This window comes from Pelodiscus sinensis, chromosome 15 (assembly GCF_049634645.1).
Source record: "Pelodiscus sinensis isolate JC-2024 chromosome 15, ASM4963464v1, whole genome shotgun sequence".
Classification (NCBI taxonomy): Eukaryota; Metazoa; Chordata; order Testudines; family Trionychidae; genus Pelodiscus; species Pelodiscus sinensis.
In genome coordinates, this window is record NC_134725.1 from 4,801,215 (window position 1) to 4,819,048 (window position 17,834).

The 17,834-nt window shown below is 58.0% G+C and overlaps 1 protein-coding gene across 2 annotated transcripts in view; it reads left to right on the forward strand.

Annotated features, from left to right (window-relative positions):
* The window catches only part of POLE (DNA polymerase epsilon, catalytic subunit), a 56,903-nt gene that overhangs the window by 29,020 nt on the left and 10,049 nt on the right, over positions 1-17,834 (forward strand). For both annotated transcript variants that reach the window (XM_075897865.1, XM_075897864.1), the window contains exons 25-38: positions 932-1,127; positions 5,280-5,494; positions 7,552-7,654; positions 7,764-7,844; positions 7,926-8,048; positions 9,336-9,554; positions 9,627-9,836; positions 9,994-10,137; positions 11,042-11,182; positions 11,356-11,509; positions 11,587-11,693; positions 11,777-11,953; positions 13,839-14,062; positions 16,548-16,768. In XM_075897865.1, the coding sequence (XP_075753980.1) occupies positions 932-1,127; positions 5,280-5,494; positions 7,552-7,654; positions 7,764-7,844; positions 7,926-8,048; positions 9,336-9,554; positions 9,627-9,836; positions 9,994-10,137; positions 11,042-11,182; positions 11,356-11,509; positions 11,587-11,693; positions 11,777-11,953; positions 13,839-14,062; positions 16,548-16,768 (2,315 nt within the window). The remainder of the gene's footprint in view (positions 1-931; positions 1,128-5,279; positions 5,495-7,551; positions 7,655-7,763; positions 7,845-7,925; positions 8,049-9,335; positions 9,555-9,626; positions 9,837-9,993; positions 10,138-11,041; positions 11,183-11,355; positions 11,510-11,586; positions 11,694-11,776; positions 11,954-13,838; positions 14,063-16,547; positions 16,769-17,834) is intronic.

Here is a 17,834-nt window from a genome sequence, read left to right on the forward strand (position 1 = left end):
CCGATACACACAGTCCGATCTTCCAGGACACAAGAAGCAAACCCTCACCGTAAAAGAGAGTGATTTTTTTTTTTTTTATTATTCCAAACCAAAAGAGAGACTTGAGAGAGCCGACTTGGTTGCGAGATGTTACCGAGCAACGAAGGAAAACCAGTTAAAACAGAGAAAAATCTCTGGCACAAGGCTTAGATGGTAATTGGAGCGTAGAATCGCACACACGAGTTCAGACCAAACCATAAAATAAAGAAAAATTACGACGAAGGTGACTGGATTCACTTTTTCCCCGTTACTTACCTCTGATTTTCTCTTGATTCGGTCTACTTCCATGCCCGTATTCCTTGGAGGCATGGTAGTCCTGCCTGGGTTTAAATCATTCTGTGTCTCTCGACTCCTTGGTTTCTCTCCCCCACACAAAGAAAGCAGGCAGGGAATCTGTGTCCAACTTAGATTGCAACACCGGATGCCGATTGGTTCTCTGGCGCCTTGCCTGTGGCTTTGCTAGCTACCTGGGCTTAACCCGGGGATGGCAAATGGGCCAGGGGGCCCGGATCCGGGGCCGGCGAGCAGGGGGCCTGGATCAATTAAGGCCTGGGGGGGGCGGGGGAGGGCGCGAACCCTCCTCCCACCCTGCTAGCAGCATGTGGTGTTTTGAAGGCAGCCCCGCCCCTTCCTGTGTAGGCCCCGCCCCTTCCTGTGTAGGCCCCGCCCCTTCCTGTGTAGGCCCCGCCCCTTCCTGTGTGGCCTGAGGCTACTTCACGCATTTTTAAGTGGCCCCTGGGCAAAAATAATTGCCCACCGCCGGCTTTATCCCTTAGTCGCTGGGGGCTGGTCGCTGGGGAGTCCAAGAACCTGGTGAGGTCTAGGTAAGAAGAACCTAGCAAGGCCGCGTCCTCCAGCACTGGGCAGGCCTCTGACGGCCGCTGTCTCCCAGGTACGCCGTGTTCAACGAGGACGGGTCCCTGGCAGAGCTGAAAGGCTTCGAGGTGAAGCGGCGCGGGGAGCTGCAGCTGGTGAAGATCTTCCAGTCGTCCGTGTTCGAGGCCTTCCTCAAGGGCACCACGCTGGAGGAGGTCTACGCCTCGGTGGCCAAGGTGGCCGACTATTGGCTGGACGTGCTGTACAGCAAGGTGAGTGGCCGCCCGTTTGCTCCTCCGGGAGTTGGGCACGGTCCCCTGGAACGGACAACATCCCTGCTGCTGGAGTTATGGGAGAGTGGGAAGTTGTAAGAGCGGCCATATTGGGTAAGACCAAAGGTCCATCCAGCTCAGGGTCCTGTCTTCCGACAACGGACAACGCCAGGTGCCCAGAAGGAGTGAACACAACAGGGAATCATTGAGTGATCCCTCTCTGTCACCCATTTCCAGACAAACAGAGGCTAGGGAGACCATTTCTAACCATGCTGGCGATAAGTCTTGGTGGACCTCTCCTCCATGACTTGATCTAGCTCTTGTTGGAACCCTGCTGAAGTCCTGGCCTTCACCCCATCCTCTGGCGAGGAGTTCCACAGGTTGACTGGGTGCTGTGTGAAGAAATAGGTTGACCGTGCGCTGCGTGAAGTCCCCTAGTTTCCCCGAGTGCAGTACGGCACACTAGAACAGGACCCGTGTTTGTAGCACTCCCTTAGCAACCGTTGCCCCTATTGGGTTCATGTTTGCCCCTCTCCAGCAACTCCGATCCCGGGATGAGCGTAGCCCACTGTCCCCGAGGTGGCTCACTTGGTGGGCATGTCTCCAACACGTTGCGAGACAGAGCCAGGAAAGGACCCCAAGAATGGATTCCCCTCTCCCATTCTGCGGGAAGGTCAGACAAGGATGCGGAGGTGTCAGGTTTGGTGACCTGACCTCCATCCGAGGAGGAGGGAAGCCCTGGTCAGAGATCAACGGGTCATGATCAACGGCTCGATGTTAAGTTGGCGGTCGGTATCAAGCACGTTGCCCCAAGGATCGGTTCTAGGGCCGGTTTTGTTCAACATCTTTATTGATGACTTGAATGAGGGGAGGGATTGCGCTCTCGGCATGTTCGTGGACGACTCTAAGCTAGGGGGAGAGGTAGACACGTTGGAGGGCAGGGAGAGGGTCCAGAGTGACCTAGACACATTGAAGGGTCGGGCCAAAAGAAATCGGATGAGGGAAGCCCTGGTCAGAGATCAACGGGTCGTGATCAACGGCTCGATGTTAAGTTGGCGGTCGGTATCAAGCACGTTGCCCCAAGGATCGGTTCTAGGGCCGGTTTTGTTCAACATCTTTATTGATGACTTGAATGAGGGGAGGGATTGCGCTCTCGGCATGTTCGTGGACGACTCTAAGCTAGGGGGAGAGGTAGACACGTTGGAGGGCAGGGAGAGGGTCCAGAGTGACCTAGACACGTTGAAGGGTTGGGCCAAAAGAAATCGGATGAGGTTCAACAAAGACAAACGCAGAGTCTCGCTCTTGGGATGGAAGAATTTCAAGTATTGTTACAGTCTGGGAACCGACTGGCTAAGTAGCAATTCGGCAGAAAAGGACCTGGGGTTACAGTGGAAGAGAAGTTGGATGAGAGTCAACAAGGCGTCCTTGTAGCCAAGACGACTAACGGCATATTAGGTTGCATTAGGAGGAGCATTGCCAGCCGATCTAGAGACACGATTCTTCCCCTTTATTCGGCTCTGGTGAGGTCACATCTGGAGTGTTGCGTCCAGTTCTAGGCCCCCCACTACAGAAAATGGGGAGAGTCCAACGGAGGGCGACCAAAATGATTCGAAGGCTGGAGCTCTTGACCTATGAGGAAGAGACTGAGGGATTTGGATTTAGTCTACAGAAGAGAAGAGTGAGGGGAGATTTGAGAGCAGCCTTCAACTCCCTGATGCCAAAGAGAACGGAGAGCGGCCGTTCTCAGATGGCAGAACGAGGAGCAACGGTCTCAGGCTGCAGTGGGGGAGGTCGAAGTTGGAGAGGAGGAAAAACGATTTCCCGAGGAGGGTGAGGAAGTGCTGGAATGGGCTCCTTAGGGAGGGGGCGGAATCTCCATCCGTCGAAGTTGTGAAGTCCCGACTTGACCAAGACCTGGCTGAGATGATTGAGTTGGAGTTGATCCTTGAGGACCTCTTGAAGTCTTCTCCAACCCTAATCTTTTGTGAAGACGCTAGCCCGGTAGGACGTTCCTGACGGGTGGAATCGGGTGATGAAGTAGACCTCTCTGGTTCTCCTATCTGCCCAACTCTGGCTGGGTTCACGTCACTGACCCACAGGGATGGGGTTTTATGGAGTCCGGCCACGTTCCCAACTCAGACCGGGAGACCTTTGATGGACAAGGAACCAGAAACTGGGAGGACATGAGTAACCCAAGGACGGTTGCAGATCCTCCGAGGACACTTCGAAGCCTCCAACGGCCGCTCTCCTGCCTGGTCGGGGGGATCAATTTCATTTGTCGTTTTGGGGCGTTTAATGTGGTGAAATGCAAAGTAATGCACGTTGGGGGAAAAAATAACCCCAACTAGACATACACTATGATGGGGACTAATTTAGCTATAACTCATCAGGAGATCTTGGAGTCATCGTCGATCGTTCTCTGAAGACATCCACGCCGTGGGCAGCGGCCGTCAAAAAAGCAAACAGGATGAGAGGAATCATTAAAAAAATTGATCGAGAATAAGACGGAGAATATCTTATTGCCCTTGTAAACATTCATGGGACGCCTACATCTGGAATACTGTGTACAGATGTGGTCTTATCTCAAAAAAGATCTACTGGCATTAGAAACGGTTCAGAGAAGGACAACTAAAACGATTTGGGGTTGGAAACGGGTCCCATCTGAGGAGAGATTAAAAAGACTTGGACTTTTCAGCTTGGAAAAGAGGAGACTAAGAAGGGATGGGATAGAGGTCTATAAAATCGTGAGTGGTGTGGAGAAAGCGAATAAGGAAACGTTATTTACGTGTTCTCATAATATAAGAACTAGAGGCCACCAAGTGAAACTAATGGGCAGCAGGTTTAAAACAAACCAAAGGAAGTTTTTCTTCACGCAGCACACAGTCAATCTGTGGAACTCCTTGCCACAGGATGTGGTGAAGGCTAGGACTTCAACAGGGTTCAAAAAAGAGCTGGGTCAGGGAGGTTACGTCTGTTGCACTTCCTCACACCTACTTAGGAGCAAACCTGGACAACAAGTGGTCTTGTGCGGCATTGCTTTTAGGGTTGTGTATTGGTACAGATTCTTAAGAGTAAAGTGATTAGTCACTCTCGTATATCCGATTCATGCTGGTAGTTGTTTCGGCACATCCCTTCATCCTCGTAACACGAGGGTTACGGGGATGGCGAAAAACGCGTCGGCTCTTCCGAAAAACACTTCCAGTATCCCGGAAAAACTCTGCCGTCTGGACGTACCCTCGGCTGGTAGCAGTTCTTTGTGATGTTCTGAAAGACAAAAGGAACAATTTTCTACCCCCGTGGGGGGTGGCACGTTCTATCTTGTAACGCTCCCCTCCTCCACAAGTATTCTTCACGCAGCGCACCGTCAATCTGTGGAACTCCTCGCTGCAGGAGGCTGTGAAGGGCAGCGCCCGGTCCATCTGTGGAACTCCTTGCTGCAGGAGGCTGTGAAGGGCAGCGCCCGGTCCATCTGTGGAACTCCTTGCTGCAGGAGGCTGTGAAGGGCAGCGCCCGGTCCATCTGTGGAACTCCTCGCTGCAGGAGGCTGTGAAGGGCAGCGCCCGGTCCATCTGTGGAACTCCTTGCTGCAGGAGGCTGTGAAGGGCAGCGCCCGGTCCATCTGTGGAACTCCTCGCTGCAGGAGGCTGTGAAGGGCAGCGCCCGGTCCATCTGTGGAACTCCTCGCTGCAGGAGGCTGTGAAGGGCAGCGCCCGGTCCATCTGTGGAACTCCTCGCTGCAGGAGGCTGTGAAGGGCAGCGCCCTGTCCAGGAGGTTGTGAAGGCTAGCAGGGTTGAAAAGAGAACTAGATACATTCATGGCTATTAGCCAGGATGGGTAAGGCAGAGGGTGGAGATGGATGGCAGGAGAGAGATCGCTTGATCGTTACCTATTTGGTCCACCCCTTCTGAGGCACCTGGTGCTGGCCACGGTCGGCAGACAGGACACTGGACTAGATGGACCTTTGGTCTGACCCAATATGGCCGTTCTTATGTTCTCAAGTTACCTGACCATGGCAGTTCTGTCATTCCCGGCCCCCGATGTAAATCCAGGTTCTCCCCAGAGCCCATCTCCCCAGCAAAGCAAGCTGCAACCTGTCTGTTCCCAGAATGCCTCTGTAAGCATCAGGCCTCTCTCCCCCTCCTCACCCCCAGGCTGCCAACATGCCGGACTCGGAGCTGTTTGAGCTGATTTCCGAGAACCGCTCCATGTCCCGCAAGCTGGAGGACTACGGGGAGCAGAAATCCACCTCCATCAGCACGGCCAAGCGCTTGGCCGAGTTCCTCGGGGACCAGATGGTGAAGGACGCCGGGCTGAGCTGTCGCTTCATCATCTCCAAGAAACCAGACGGGGCGCCGGTCACCGAGAGGTAAATCCACCCAGGAGGGCGCAGGAGTCTCCCACCGAGGGGCTGAAGTAGGAGTCTCTTCCTGGGGCGACAGACGGTATGGGGGTGGAGGGAGAGTAGACTGCAGTTTTTCAAGTATCTAACATTGTTCTCCTCGGCCTCTGAGGATCGGAGAAGCAACGGGCTTAAATTGCAACAAGGGAGGTTGAGGTTGGCCATTGGGGAACACTTCCTACCTGTCTGGGTGGTGAACCACCGGAATATATTGCCTGGGGGAGGTTGTGGAATCTCCATCGCTGGAGATATTGAAGAGCAGGTTGGGTAGACATCTACCAGGGATGGTCTAGATGGGGCTTGGTCCTGCCAGGATCCTGGACTCGATGACCTCTCAAGGTACCTTCCAGTTTTAGGATTCTAGGATTCTGTAGACATCTACCAGGGATGGTCTAGATGGGGCTTGGTCCTGCCAGGATCCTGGACTCGATGACCTCTCAAGGTACCTTCCAGTTTTAGGATTCTAGGATTCTGTAGACATCTACCAGGGATGGTCTAGATGGGGCTTGGTCCTGCCAGGATCCTGGACTCGATGACCTCTCAAGGTACCTTCTAGTTTTAGGATTCTAGGATTCTGTAGACATCTACCAGGGATGGTCTAGATGGGGCTTGGTCCTGCCAGGATCCTGGACTCGATGACCTCTCAAGGTACCTTCCAGTTTTAGGATTCTAGGATTCTGTAGACATCTACCAGGGATGGTCTAGATGGGGCTTGCCATGAGGGCAGGGGACTGGACTCAATGACCCGTCAAGGTTTCTTCCAGTTCTGGTGTTCCATGAAACTATAGACATCTACCAGGGACGGTCTAGATGGGGCTTGGTCCTGCCGTGAGGGCAGGGAACGGAACTTGATGACCTCTCAAGGTCCCTTCCCGTTCCAGTGTTCCATGATTCTCTAGACATCAACCAGGGATGGTCTAGATGGTCTTGGTCCTGCCGTGAGGACAGGGAACGGGACTTGATGACTTCTCGAGGTCCCTTCCAGTTCTAGTATCCTATGATTCTATAGACATCCACCAGGGATGGTCTAGATGAGTGTTTCTAAAGCTTTTTTAGACCAAGGAACACCAAACAATATTTTGTTTTATGAGGAACACCAAGGACTTTTGGTTGAGCAAAAAAAAAAGGCCAGGGGGGAGGGAGTTATTGGGGGCAGAGGGGAGAAGTCACCTGCCCCTTTAAGGGCAGCCATTTTGGACTCTGTTTTCCATGACACACCAGTGTGCCACGTAACACAGTTTAAGAAACTGGTCTACATGGTCTTGGCCCTCCTGTGAGGACAGGGGACTGGACTTGGTGACCTCTTGAGGTTCCCTTCCAGTTCTAGTGTTCTATGATTCTATAGACATCTACCATCGATGGACACTGGTGATACTGAAGAGCAGGTTGGGTAGACATCTACCAGGAATGGTCCAGATGGTGCTTGGTCCTGCCGCAAGGGCAGGGGGCTGGACTTGATAACCTCTCGAGGTCCCTTCCAATTCTAGGATCCTGATTCTGTAGACATCTTCCAGGGGTGGTCTAGATGGTGCTTGGTCCTACCATGAGGGCAGCGGGCTAGACTTGAAGACCTCGCGAGGTCCCTTCCCATTCTAGTATTCAATGAGTCTATGATTCTATAGATATCTACCATCAATGGCCACTGAAGATATTGAAGAACAGGTTGGGTAGACCTCTACCAGGGATGGTCTAGATGGTGCTTGGTCCTGCCATGAGGGCAGGGGACTGGTCTTGATGACCTCGCGAGGTCCCTTCCCGTTCTAGTATTCAATGATTCTATAGACATCTACCATCGATGGACAGTGGAGATATTGAAGAACAGGTTGGGTAGACATCTACCAGGGATGGTCTAGATGGGGCTTGGTCCTGTCGTAAGGACCAGGGACTGGACTGCATGACCTCTGGAAGTCCCTTCCGGTTCTAGGATTGGAAAGGGCAGTGAGCCCTAGTGGGAAGGGGGCTATGCAGACTCTAGCCCCCCCTGCAGGCACCCATGGGTGACCAGCGCTCTCTGCTTCTCCCAGGGCCATCCCGCTGGCCATCTTCCAAGCTGAGCTGAGCGTGCGGAAGCACTACCTCCGCAAATGGCTGAAGAGCCCCTCCCTGCAGGACTTCAACATCCGCACGGTGAGTGGCCGCAAGCCAGGTGTTCCCCTCGGGTAGTTGCCTGGCCCTGGTGCCCAGCTAGTACGCGGGTAAGGGGTCACGCTCTGGCTGGCACCTCCTCTTCCCCCAGATCCTGGACTGGGACTACTACATCGAGCGACTGGGCAACACCATTCAGAAAATCATCACCATCCCCGCCGCGCTGCAGCAGGTGAGGGGCGGCGGGGCCGGGAGGGGCTGGTTCGCCGGGCCCCTCTCCCCGCGGCTACCATCACACGCCCTGTCCCTGCAGGTGAAGAACCCCGTGCCCCGCATCCGGCACCCCGACTGGCTGCACAAGAAGCTCCTGGAGAAGAACGACGTCTACAAGCAGAAGAAAATCAACGAGCTGTTCACTAGCGAGGGCAAGAGACAGGTAATGGGTGATGCGTTAGCTGGGCCGCGTGGGGCCCTGTGTTTGTGCACCCTGGCTGCCGGCCCCCTGCACCCTGCCCTCGCCTGCACCCTGCCCTCGCCGGTCCCCGCCCCCCTGCACCCTGGCCACTGCCCTCGCCGGTCCCCGCCCCCCTGCACCCTGCCCTCGCCGGTCCCCGCCCCCCTGCACCCTGCCCTCGCCGGTCCCCTGCACCCTGGTCCCTGCCCTCGCTGGTCCCCTGCACCCTGGTCACTGCCCTCGCCAGCCCTCTGCACCCTGCCCTCGCCGGTCCCCTGCACCCTGGTCACTGCCCTCGCCGGTCCCCTGCACTCTGCCCTCGCCGGCCCCCGCCCCCCTGCACCCTGCCCTCGCCGGTCCCCTGCACCCTGGTCACTGCCCTCGCCGCCCCCCTGCACCCTGCCCTCGCCGGCCCTCTGCACCCTGGTCACTGCCCTCGCCAGCCCTCTGCACCCTGCCCTCGCCGGTCCCCTGCACCCTGGTCACTGCCCTCGCCGGTCCCCTGCACTCTGCCCTCGCCGGCCCCCGCCCCCCTGCACCCTGCCCTCGCCGGTCCCCTGCACCCTGGTCACTGCCCTCGCCGGTCCCCTGCACCCTGCCCTCGCCGGTCCCCTGCACCCTGGTCACTGCCCTTGCCGGTCCCCTGCACCCTGCCCTCGCCAGTCCCTGCCCCCCTGCACCCTGCCCTCGCCGGCCCCCTGCACCCTGCCCTCGCCGGCCCCCTGCCCTCGCCGGCCCCCTGCACCCTGCCCTCGCCGGTCCCCTGCACCCTGGTCACTGCCCTCGCCGGTCCCCGCCCCCCTGCACCCTGCCCTCGCCGGTCCCCTGCACCCTGGTCACTGCCCTCGCCGGTCCCCTGCACCCTGCCCTCGCCGGTCCCCTGCACCCTGGTCACTGCCCTTGCCAGTCCCCTGCACCCTGCCCTCGCCGGTCCCTGCCCCCCTGCACCCTGCCCTCGCCGTTCCCCTGCACCCTGGTCACTGCCCTCGCCGGTCCCCGCCCCCCTGCACCCTGCCCTCGCCGGTCCCCTGCACCCTGGTCACTGCCCTCGCCAGCCCTCTGCACCCTGCCCTCGCCGGCCCCCTGCACTCTGCACCCTGCCCTCGCCGGCCCTCTGCACCCTGGCCACTGGCCCTCTGCACCCCCCTGAACCCTGGCCGGCGGCCCCCTGGCCACTGGCCCCCGGCGGCCCCCGGTGCCCTGGCTGGCGGCCCCCTGTGGCCCCCTACACCCTAGCCACTATGGCTGAGAGCCCTTGTTCCCACCCAGGTCACTGCCAACCAGCCCCAGGAGGGCCCCTCCTGCTCCCAGGTGGCCGACATGGAGGATTTTGGGGCGCCCAAGCCCCTGCAGCCGGCCGTCCCTATCTCCAGCAAACGCAAGAGGGTCCCGGTGGCCGGGGAGAGCCAGGAGCTGTCCGAGAGCCTGGAGCTGACCCAGTCGTGGCGGGAGATCTTGGGCCCGCCCCCGCCTACCGGCACCACCAAGGTAAGGCGCGGTCCCCTAGGGAGCCGTCCCCTCTCCGGGATCCGGTCACCCCCTTCTGCTCTCTCCCCCTAGGAGGAGCGCCAGGCCTGGCTCCGCTACCACAAGAAGAAGTGGGAGCTGCAGGCCCGGCAGCGGCAGGCGCGCCGGAAGAAGCGGCGGCTGGCGGACGGCCAGGCGGCGCCGGGCGGCGGCGCGGTCCGGGACGGGCCCGCCACGGGGCTGGGCAGCTACCTGCGCCGGACGGCCCGCAGCATCCTGGACCTGCCGTGGCAGATCGTGCAGGTACCGGTCCCCCCCGGCGGGCCGGCTTTGTCCCCGCGGGCCTGACGGTTGAGAACATCCGTGGGGCGGGGAGAGGGCGGGGCTTTCTGAGCTCATGGGGGGGCAGTGTAGAGGAGCTACGCTCTCGCCCACCGAGCCCTCCTTCCGCCCCACACAGGTGGCGGAGACCAGCCAGCCGGGCCTGTTCCGGCTGTGGGCCGTCATCGGGAGCGACCTGCATTCCCTCAAGCTGAGCATCCCCCGCGTCTTCTACGTCAACCAGCGGGTGGCCAAGCCGGAGGAGGGAGCGGTCTATCGCAAGGTGGGGGGAGCCCCTCCCTGCCCCCTCTCGGGCGGTGACCCCCTGTCAGCTAGAGGCCCGGCGGAGGCCATCAACCCGGCTCTGCCGCGGCCCTTCCGACCCGCAGCCCCCCGGTATCCCAACCAGTCCCCCCCCTCAGCTCTGCTAATGCTCCTTGGTTCAGACCCCCCCCCCCTCTCCCGTGGTCCCAGCCAGCGCCCCCCAGCTCTTCGAGTGCCCCTCAGTCTTCCCTGCAGCCTCCGCCGCTGGACCCCTGGCCCCTGCTCCGGGGGGGCCCCCCTGTACCCGGGCCCCAGCTCCGGGGGGGCCCCCCTGTACCCGGGCCCCAGCTCCGGGGGGGCCCCCCTGTACCCGGGCCCCAGCTCCGGGGGGGCCCCCCTGTACCCGGGCCCCAGCTCCGGGGGGGCCCCCCTGTACCCGGGCCCCAGCTCCGGGGGGGCCCCCCTGTACCCGGGCCTCTGCTCCGGGGGGCTCCCTGTACCCGGGCCCCCACCCCAGCGGCCCCCCTGCACCCTGGCCACAGCTCCAGTGGGCCCCCTGCACCCTGGCCACAGCTCCAGCGGGCCCCCTGCACCCTGGCCACAGCTCCAGCGGGCCCTGTATCCTGGCCCACAACCCGGCGGGCGCCCCCGCCCCGGCGGGCCCCTGTATCCTGGCCCCCACCCCAGTGGCCCCCGGCACCCTGGCCACAGCTCCAGCGGGCCCCCACCCCGCCAACCCACCTGCACCCGCCTTGGCCACGACTGTTACGGCGATTTGGGGACGTGCGCAAGAGACGCCGCCGCACGCCCGGTTCCCTGGGGGCACGGGCTCGAGTCAGGCGGCCCACGCAGCTAGCTCGGAAAGCGGCGGTGGTTCTGTCGCCGGGCCCGCGGCGCCCTCTGACGGCGGCGCTCCCCGGCAGGTCAACAGGGTCCTGCCCCGTTCCAACTTGCTCTACCATCTCTACGAGTACTCCGTCCCCGAGGACCTCTACCAGGAGCACCTCAACGAGATCAACGCCAGCCTGGCCGCCCCGGACATCGAGGGGGTGTACGAGACTCAGGTGACGGCGCCCGGCCCTCCCTGTCCCCGCACTGGCCGGACCCTGGCCGCCCTCCCAAGCCGGCTCTCCTGGGCCTCCCCCCACAGGACCCCGGAACCTGCTCCCGTGCAGAATTGGGGGCGGAGCTCTGCTCTGCGTCCTCAAGGAGGCTAACGCGCGATGCCCCTCCCCAGGTGCCGTTACTTCTCCGGGCCGTGATCCACCTGGGCTGCGTGTGCATGGTGAGCCGGCAGCTGGTCCGGCATCTCACAGGCCGGGAGGCGGACACCTTCGCCCTGGAGCACCTGGAGATGCGTTCACTGGCCCAGTTCAGCTACCTGGAGCCAGGTGAGGCCTCGCGGCCAGGGCGGGTCTCCGCAGGGCAGGCGGCCCAAAACGCTGACTTATCTGTTTTGCCTTCTTAGGGAGCATCCGTCACATCTACCTCTACCACCACGCCCAAGGCAGCAAGGCGCTTTTTGGCCTCTTCGTCCCCGCCCAGCGCAAGGCCTCCGTCTTCGTGCTGGACACGGTAAGGGTGGGAACTAGCGGGGTCTTTTCGGCGGGTTCCCTGGGCCGGTCTGCCGTGCTGACGCACCTCTGCTCTTGTCCCAGGTACGCAGTAACCAAATGCCCAACCTCGCCAACCTGTACACGGCGGAGCGCGGCAACATGGCGGAGAAAACGGGCGAGGAGCTACTCCCGCCGGATAAGCATTCCTTCGAGGTGCGGGCCGAGACCGACCCCAAGACGGTCTCCCGGGCCATCCAGCGCCTGCTGCTGGCCTACAAGGTAAGGTGCCAAGCGGTGGTGGCGGCGGCAAATTGGTGGAGGCGGACGATAAATTTTCAAACGGTACTAAACGGCTCAAGGTAGTTAAGACCGAAGCGGACGGTGAAGAACGTCAGAAAGATCTCCTCAGAGTTTGCAAACGATACTAAACGGCTCAAGGTAGTTAAGACCGAAGCGGACGGTGAAGAACGTCCAAAAGATCTCCCCAAAGTTTGCAAACGATACTAAACGGCTCAAGGTAGTTAAGACCGAAGCAGACGGTGAAGAACGTCAAAAAGATCTCCCCAAAGTTTGCAAACGATACTAAACGGCTCAAGGTAGTTAAGACCGAAGCGGACGGTGAAGAACGTCAAAAAGATCTCCCCAAAGTTTGCAAACGATACTAAACGGCTCAAGGTAGTTAAGACCGAAGCGGACGGTGAAGAACGTCAAAAAGATCTCCCCAAAGTTTGCAAACGATACTAAACGGCTCAAGGTATTTAAGACCGAAGCGGACGGTGAAGAACGTCAAAAAGATCTCCCCAAACTGAGTGATTGGGCAACAAAATGCCAAACGAAATTTAACGTGGATAGATGTAAAATAATGCACGTTGGGGGGAAAAATAACCCCAACTAGACATAATATGATGGGGAGCTAATTTAGCTGCAACTGATCAGGAAAGAGATCTTGGAGTCGTCATGGATCGTTCTCGGAAGACGGCAGCGGCCGTCAAAAAGGCAAACAGGATGTGAGGAATTGAGAATAAGACGGAGAATATCGTATTGCCCTTAAATAAATCCGTGGCATGCCCACATCTGGAATACTGCGTACAGATGTGGTCTCCTCTCAAAAAAGAGAGAGTGGCATTAGAAACGGTTCAGAGAAGGGCAACTAAAATGATTCGGGTCCCCTATAAGGAGAGATTAAAGAGCCGGGGAATTTTTAGCTTGGAAAAGAGATAGGATAGAGGTCTATAAAATCATGCTGAAACAAAAGACAGGACTATGCAGCTCGTAGATGGAGTCTCCCTCGCTAGAGGTGTTTAAGTCTCGGCTTGACAAAGCCCTGGCCGGGTTGATTGAGTTGGGATTGGTCCTGCCTAGAGCAGGGGGCTGGACTTGATGACCTTCTGAGGTCTCTTCCAGTTCTATGATTCTAAGACCAGACTAACACGGCTACATCTCTATTACTATAAAATCAGGAGCGGTTTTGGAGAAAGCGAATAAAGAAACGTTATTGACACGTTCCCATCATATAAGAACTAGGGGCCGCCGAATGAAACGAATGGGCAGCAGGTTTAAAACAAATCAAAGGACGTTCTTCTTCACGTGGTGCAGTCAACCTGTGGAACTCCTCGCCGGAGGAGGTGGTGAAAGCGACAGGGTTGAAAAGAGAACTAGATACTTTCATGGAGTTAAGTCCATGAATGGCTAAGGAACAGTGTCCCCGGCCTCTGTTTGTCGGAGGGTGGAGATGGACGGCAGGAGAGCGCTTGGTCGTGATCTGTTCGGTTCACTCCCTCTGGTGCACCTGGCATTGGCCAGAGTTGGGTTTTTTTAAGACCGAGAAACACCAAACAATTTTTTTGAGCAACACCAAGCATTTTTTGTTTAACAGGGGGAAAAAAAAAAGATGCCTGCCCCTTTAAGGGCAGCCATTTTGGACACTCCTCTCTGTGGCACACCTCCGACTGCTCCTTCTCCCCTACAGCTGTTCCCCCCCAGAACAGTGTGTTTTTTTAAGACCGAGGAACACCAATCTTTTTATGAGCAACGCCAAGCATTTTTTGTTGAGCCAAAAAAAAAAAGTTGCCTGCCCCTTTAAGGGCGGCCATTTTAGACTCTCATCTCTGCGGCACACCTCTGACTGCCTCTCCACGGCCCCCTCCCCCTCTTCCCCGTGCAGGACGAGCGCCGAGGCCCCACGCTGATCGCCGTGCAGTCCAACTGGGCCGTGAAGCAGCTGGCGAGCGGGATTCCCGTCTTGGAAGAGTTCCCCATGGTGCCCATGCGGGTGACGGACGACATCAGCTACGCCGTCCTGGATTGGCAGCGCCACGCCGCCCGCCGCATGATTCGCCACTACCTCAGCCTGGACACCTGCCTGTCGCAGGCCTTCGAGATGAGCAGGTTGGGTGTCCGGGGGTGGCAGGGCTGTGCCCCAGTGCGGGGAGTCGTGGCTGGCTGCGCCCTTCAGATGGGGCGGGTGGAGGTCAGCCGCCCGTCCCTCCTGCTCCCCTACTTTGGAAAAGTTTGGGGTCTTGTGTCCAGTTCTGGGCACCACATTGCAGGAAAGATTTCAGAAAGTCCAAAGTAGAGCAACAAAAAACGATGAAAGGTCTAGAAAACACGAGTGATGAGGGAAGACTGAAAGAATCGGGCTTGTTTAGTTGGGAAAGGAAAAGGTCGAGAGGGCACACGATAGCGGTTTTCACGTATCTAAAAGGGTGTCACGAGGAGGGAGAAAACTTGTTCTCCTTGGCCTCTGAGGATAGACCAGAAGCAATGGGCTTCAACTGCAGCAAGGGAAGTTGAGGTTGGACATTAGGACAAATTTCCCGCTTGTCCGGGTGGTGAAACACTGGAATAAGTTGCCGACGGAGGTGGTGGAGTCTCCATCTCTGGAGATATTGAAGAGCAGGTTGGATAGACATGGACCAGGGATGATCTAGACCGGTGGTTCCCAACGTTTTCGAGCATACGGACCCCTTTTCAATCTATTAAAATGTCATGGACCCGCCCCTGCCTGCGGGAACGAAAAAAGAGAGAGCGGGGGAAAAAGGAAGAGGGAGAAAGGAGAGAAGAAGAGAGAACGGGAGAGAAAAAAGAGGGAGGAGAGAGAAGGAGAGAAAAAAGAGAGAGGAGACAGGGAGAGGGAGGAGGAGAGAGAACGAGAGAAAAAAGAGAAAGAAAGAACGAGAGGGGAGAGAAGGAGAGAGGAAAAAGGGAGGAGAGAGAACGAGAGAGGAAAAAGGAAGGAGAAAATGAAAGAGAAAAAGGGACAGAGGGAAAGAATGAGAGAGAGGAGAGAAACGAGAGAACGAAGAGAAAAAAGTGGGAGAGAACGAAGAGAAAGGGGGAGAGAGAACGGAAAGAGGGAACGAGCGGGGAGAGAAACAAGTGGGTGGGGGGAGAAAAAAGAGAGGAAAGAGAATGAGAGAACAAAGAGGAGAGACAATGAGAGAGAACGAGAAAGGGACGAGGGGGGGAAAAGGAAAGAACGAGAGAATGAGAGGATGAGAAAAAAGGGGAGAGAACGAGAGAAGGAGAGAGAGAGAAAGAGAGGAGAGAGAGAATGAGAGAAAGAGGAGAGAATGAAAGAGAAAAAGGGAGGGAGAGGAAAAGAGAACGAGGGGAGGAGAGAGAAAGGGGAGAACGAGCGAGAAAAGGGGAGAGACAATGAGAGAGAATGAGAGAAAAAAGGGGAGAGACAATGAGAGAGAACGAGAGAGGGGACGAGAGGGGGGGAAGAAAACGAGAGAGAATGAGAGGATGAGAAAAAAGGAGAGAAAACGAAAGAAAAGAGGAGAGAAAAAAGAGAATGAAAGGAAAAGAGGAGAGAGAATGAGAGAAAAAAGGGGGCAGAGAACGAAAGAGAAAAAGGGAGGAAGAGGAAAAGACAACGAGGGGAGGAGAGAGAAAGGGGGGAGAACGTGAGAGAAAAGGGGAGAGAGAATGAGAGAGGGTACGAGAGGGGAAAGAAAGAAAACGAGAGAGTGAGAGGACGAGAAAAAAGGAGAGAAAATGAAAGAAAAAAGAGGAGAGAAAAGAGAGAATGAGAGAAAAAAGGGGGCAGAGAACGAAAGAGAAAAAGGGAGGAGAGCGAGAACAAGAGAGAAAAAAGGAAGGAGAGGAAAAGAGAACGAGGGGAGGAGAGAAAAAAGGGGAGAGACAATGAGAGAGAACGAGAGGGGGGAAGAAAACGAGAGAATGAGAGGACGAGAAAAAAGGAGAGAACAAAGGAAAAAAGAGGAGAGGGGGGAGAGAAAAAAGAGAGAATGAGAGAACAAAGAGGAGAGACAACGAGAGAGAATGAGGAAGGGGACGAGAGAGGAAAAAAGAGAATGAGAGGACGAGAGAAGAGAGAGAGAATGAGAGAGAGAAAGAGGACGAGAGAAGAACGAGAGGAAGGCGAGATTTAGACTGCGGTTTTTGTCAGGAAAAGCTATGCAAAAAGCTCTTTTTCCGATTTTTTTTTTTTTTCCCGGAAGAGGCTTTTCTGAAATTCGGCCCGTCTGCAGTGGGCCAAATTTCGGAAAAGCCTCGTCTTTCGGAGGAATCCTTATACCTTGTGGAACGAGGAAGACCGGGCTCCCCGAAAGAGCTAATTGGCTCTTCTACAAAAAGAAGCGAAAAAGCAAACGCGTTCCCTGGATACAGCAGGGGGGGTTCTGGGATACTGGAGGTATCCCGGAAAACCCCCCGCGGCGTAGACATAGCCAGAGAGAGAAAAAGAAAGGATCGGGCTTGTTGCAATGGGTCGGATCTTTATTTTTAAACTCCCCACGGACCCCCTACAGCTCGGGACCCCCTGATCTAGACGGTGCTTGGTCCGGGCGGGGGACGGGACCGGCCGCCCTCTCCCGTGCTAGCGCGCTCTGATCCCCCGCCGTAGATACTACCACATCCCCATCGGGAACCTCCCCGACGACATCTCCACCTTCGGGTCCGACGTCTTCTTCGCCCGCCACCTGCGGCGGCACAACCACCTGCTGTGGCTGTCGCCCGCGGCCCGCCCGGACCTGGGGGGCAAGGAGGCCGACGACAACCGGCTGGTGATGGAGTTCGACGACCGAGCCTCGGTGGAGATCAACAACCCGGGCTGCTACTCCACCGGTGAGCCCCTGCCACCTCGCCGTGGGGCGGCCCTAGTGACTCGCTGGGGCTAGCAGGTGTCTGGCCTGGGGCTTCCTGGCGAGTTTCCTGGGTCTTCGCATTGGCTGAGGGGCGGGACCTCCTAGGCTCCGCCCACACAACCTGAGGAGCCCTCTGGTTGGTGGTAGGCTTCAGGCTCCGCCCACTCCCCCTGTGGTCAGCTGAGTATTCTGGCTCCGCCCATTCCCCAAAGGAGCCGGTGGGTTTCTGGCTCCTCCCACGTCCCCTCTGGCCAGCCGAGGAACCCTCTGGTTGGTGGCGGGCTTCAGGCTCCGCCCACACCACCTGTGGCCAGCCAAGGAGCCCCCTGGGTGGTGGTTGGGTCTCTGGCTCCGCCCACACGCCCTGTGGTCAGCCGAGGAGGTTTCTGGCTCCGCCCATTTCCCCCAGAGAGCCGGTGGGTTTCTGGCTCCTCCCACGCCCCCTCTGGCCAGCCGAGAAGCCCTCTGGTTGGCGGCGGGCTTCAGGCTCCGCCCACGCCTCCTGTGGCCAGCTGAGGAGGTTTCTGGCTCCGCCCATTCCCCCAGAGAGCCGGTGGGTTTCTGGCTCCTCCCACGCCCCCTCTGGCCAGCCGAGAAGCCCTCTGGTTGGTAGCGGGCTTCAGGCTCCACCCACGCCCCCTGTGGCTGGCTGAGGTTTCTGGCTCCTCCCACGTCTCCTCTGGCCAGCCAAGGAGCCCTCTGGTTGGCGGCGGGCTTCAGGCTCCGCCCACACCTCCTGTGGCCAGCTGAGGAGGTTTCTGGCTCCGCCCATTCCCCCAGAGAGCCGGTGGGTTTCTGGCTCCTCCCACGCCCCCTCTGGCCAGCCGAGGAGCCGTCTGGTTGGTGGCGGGTTTCAGGCTCCGCCCACGCTCCCTGCGGTTGGCCGAGGCGCCCCCTGGTGCTAACAGGTTCCTAGACTTGTTGTGGTCCCAGCTGGCGTGCGGCGTGCCAGCCCAGACGCAGCTGCAATTCCGGGCTGGGCCCAGCGCTCCCTCCAAGATTTGGGGGGCTGTGGGGGCCCAGGCGGGAGTCCGGCGTGGCCGTGG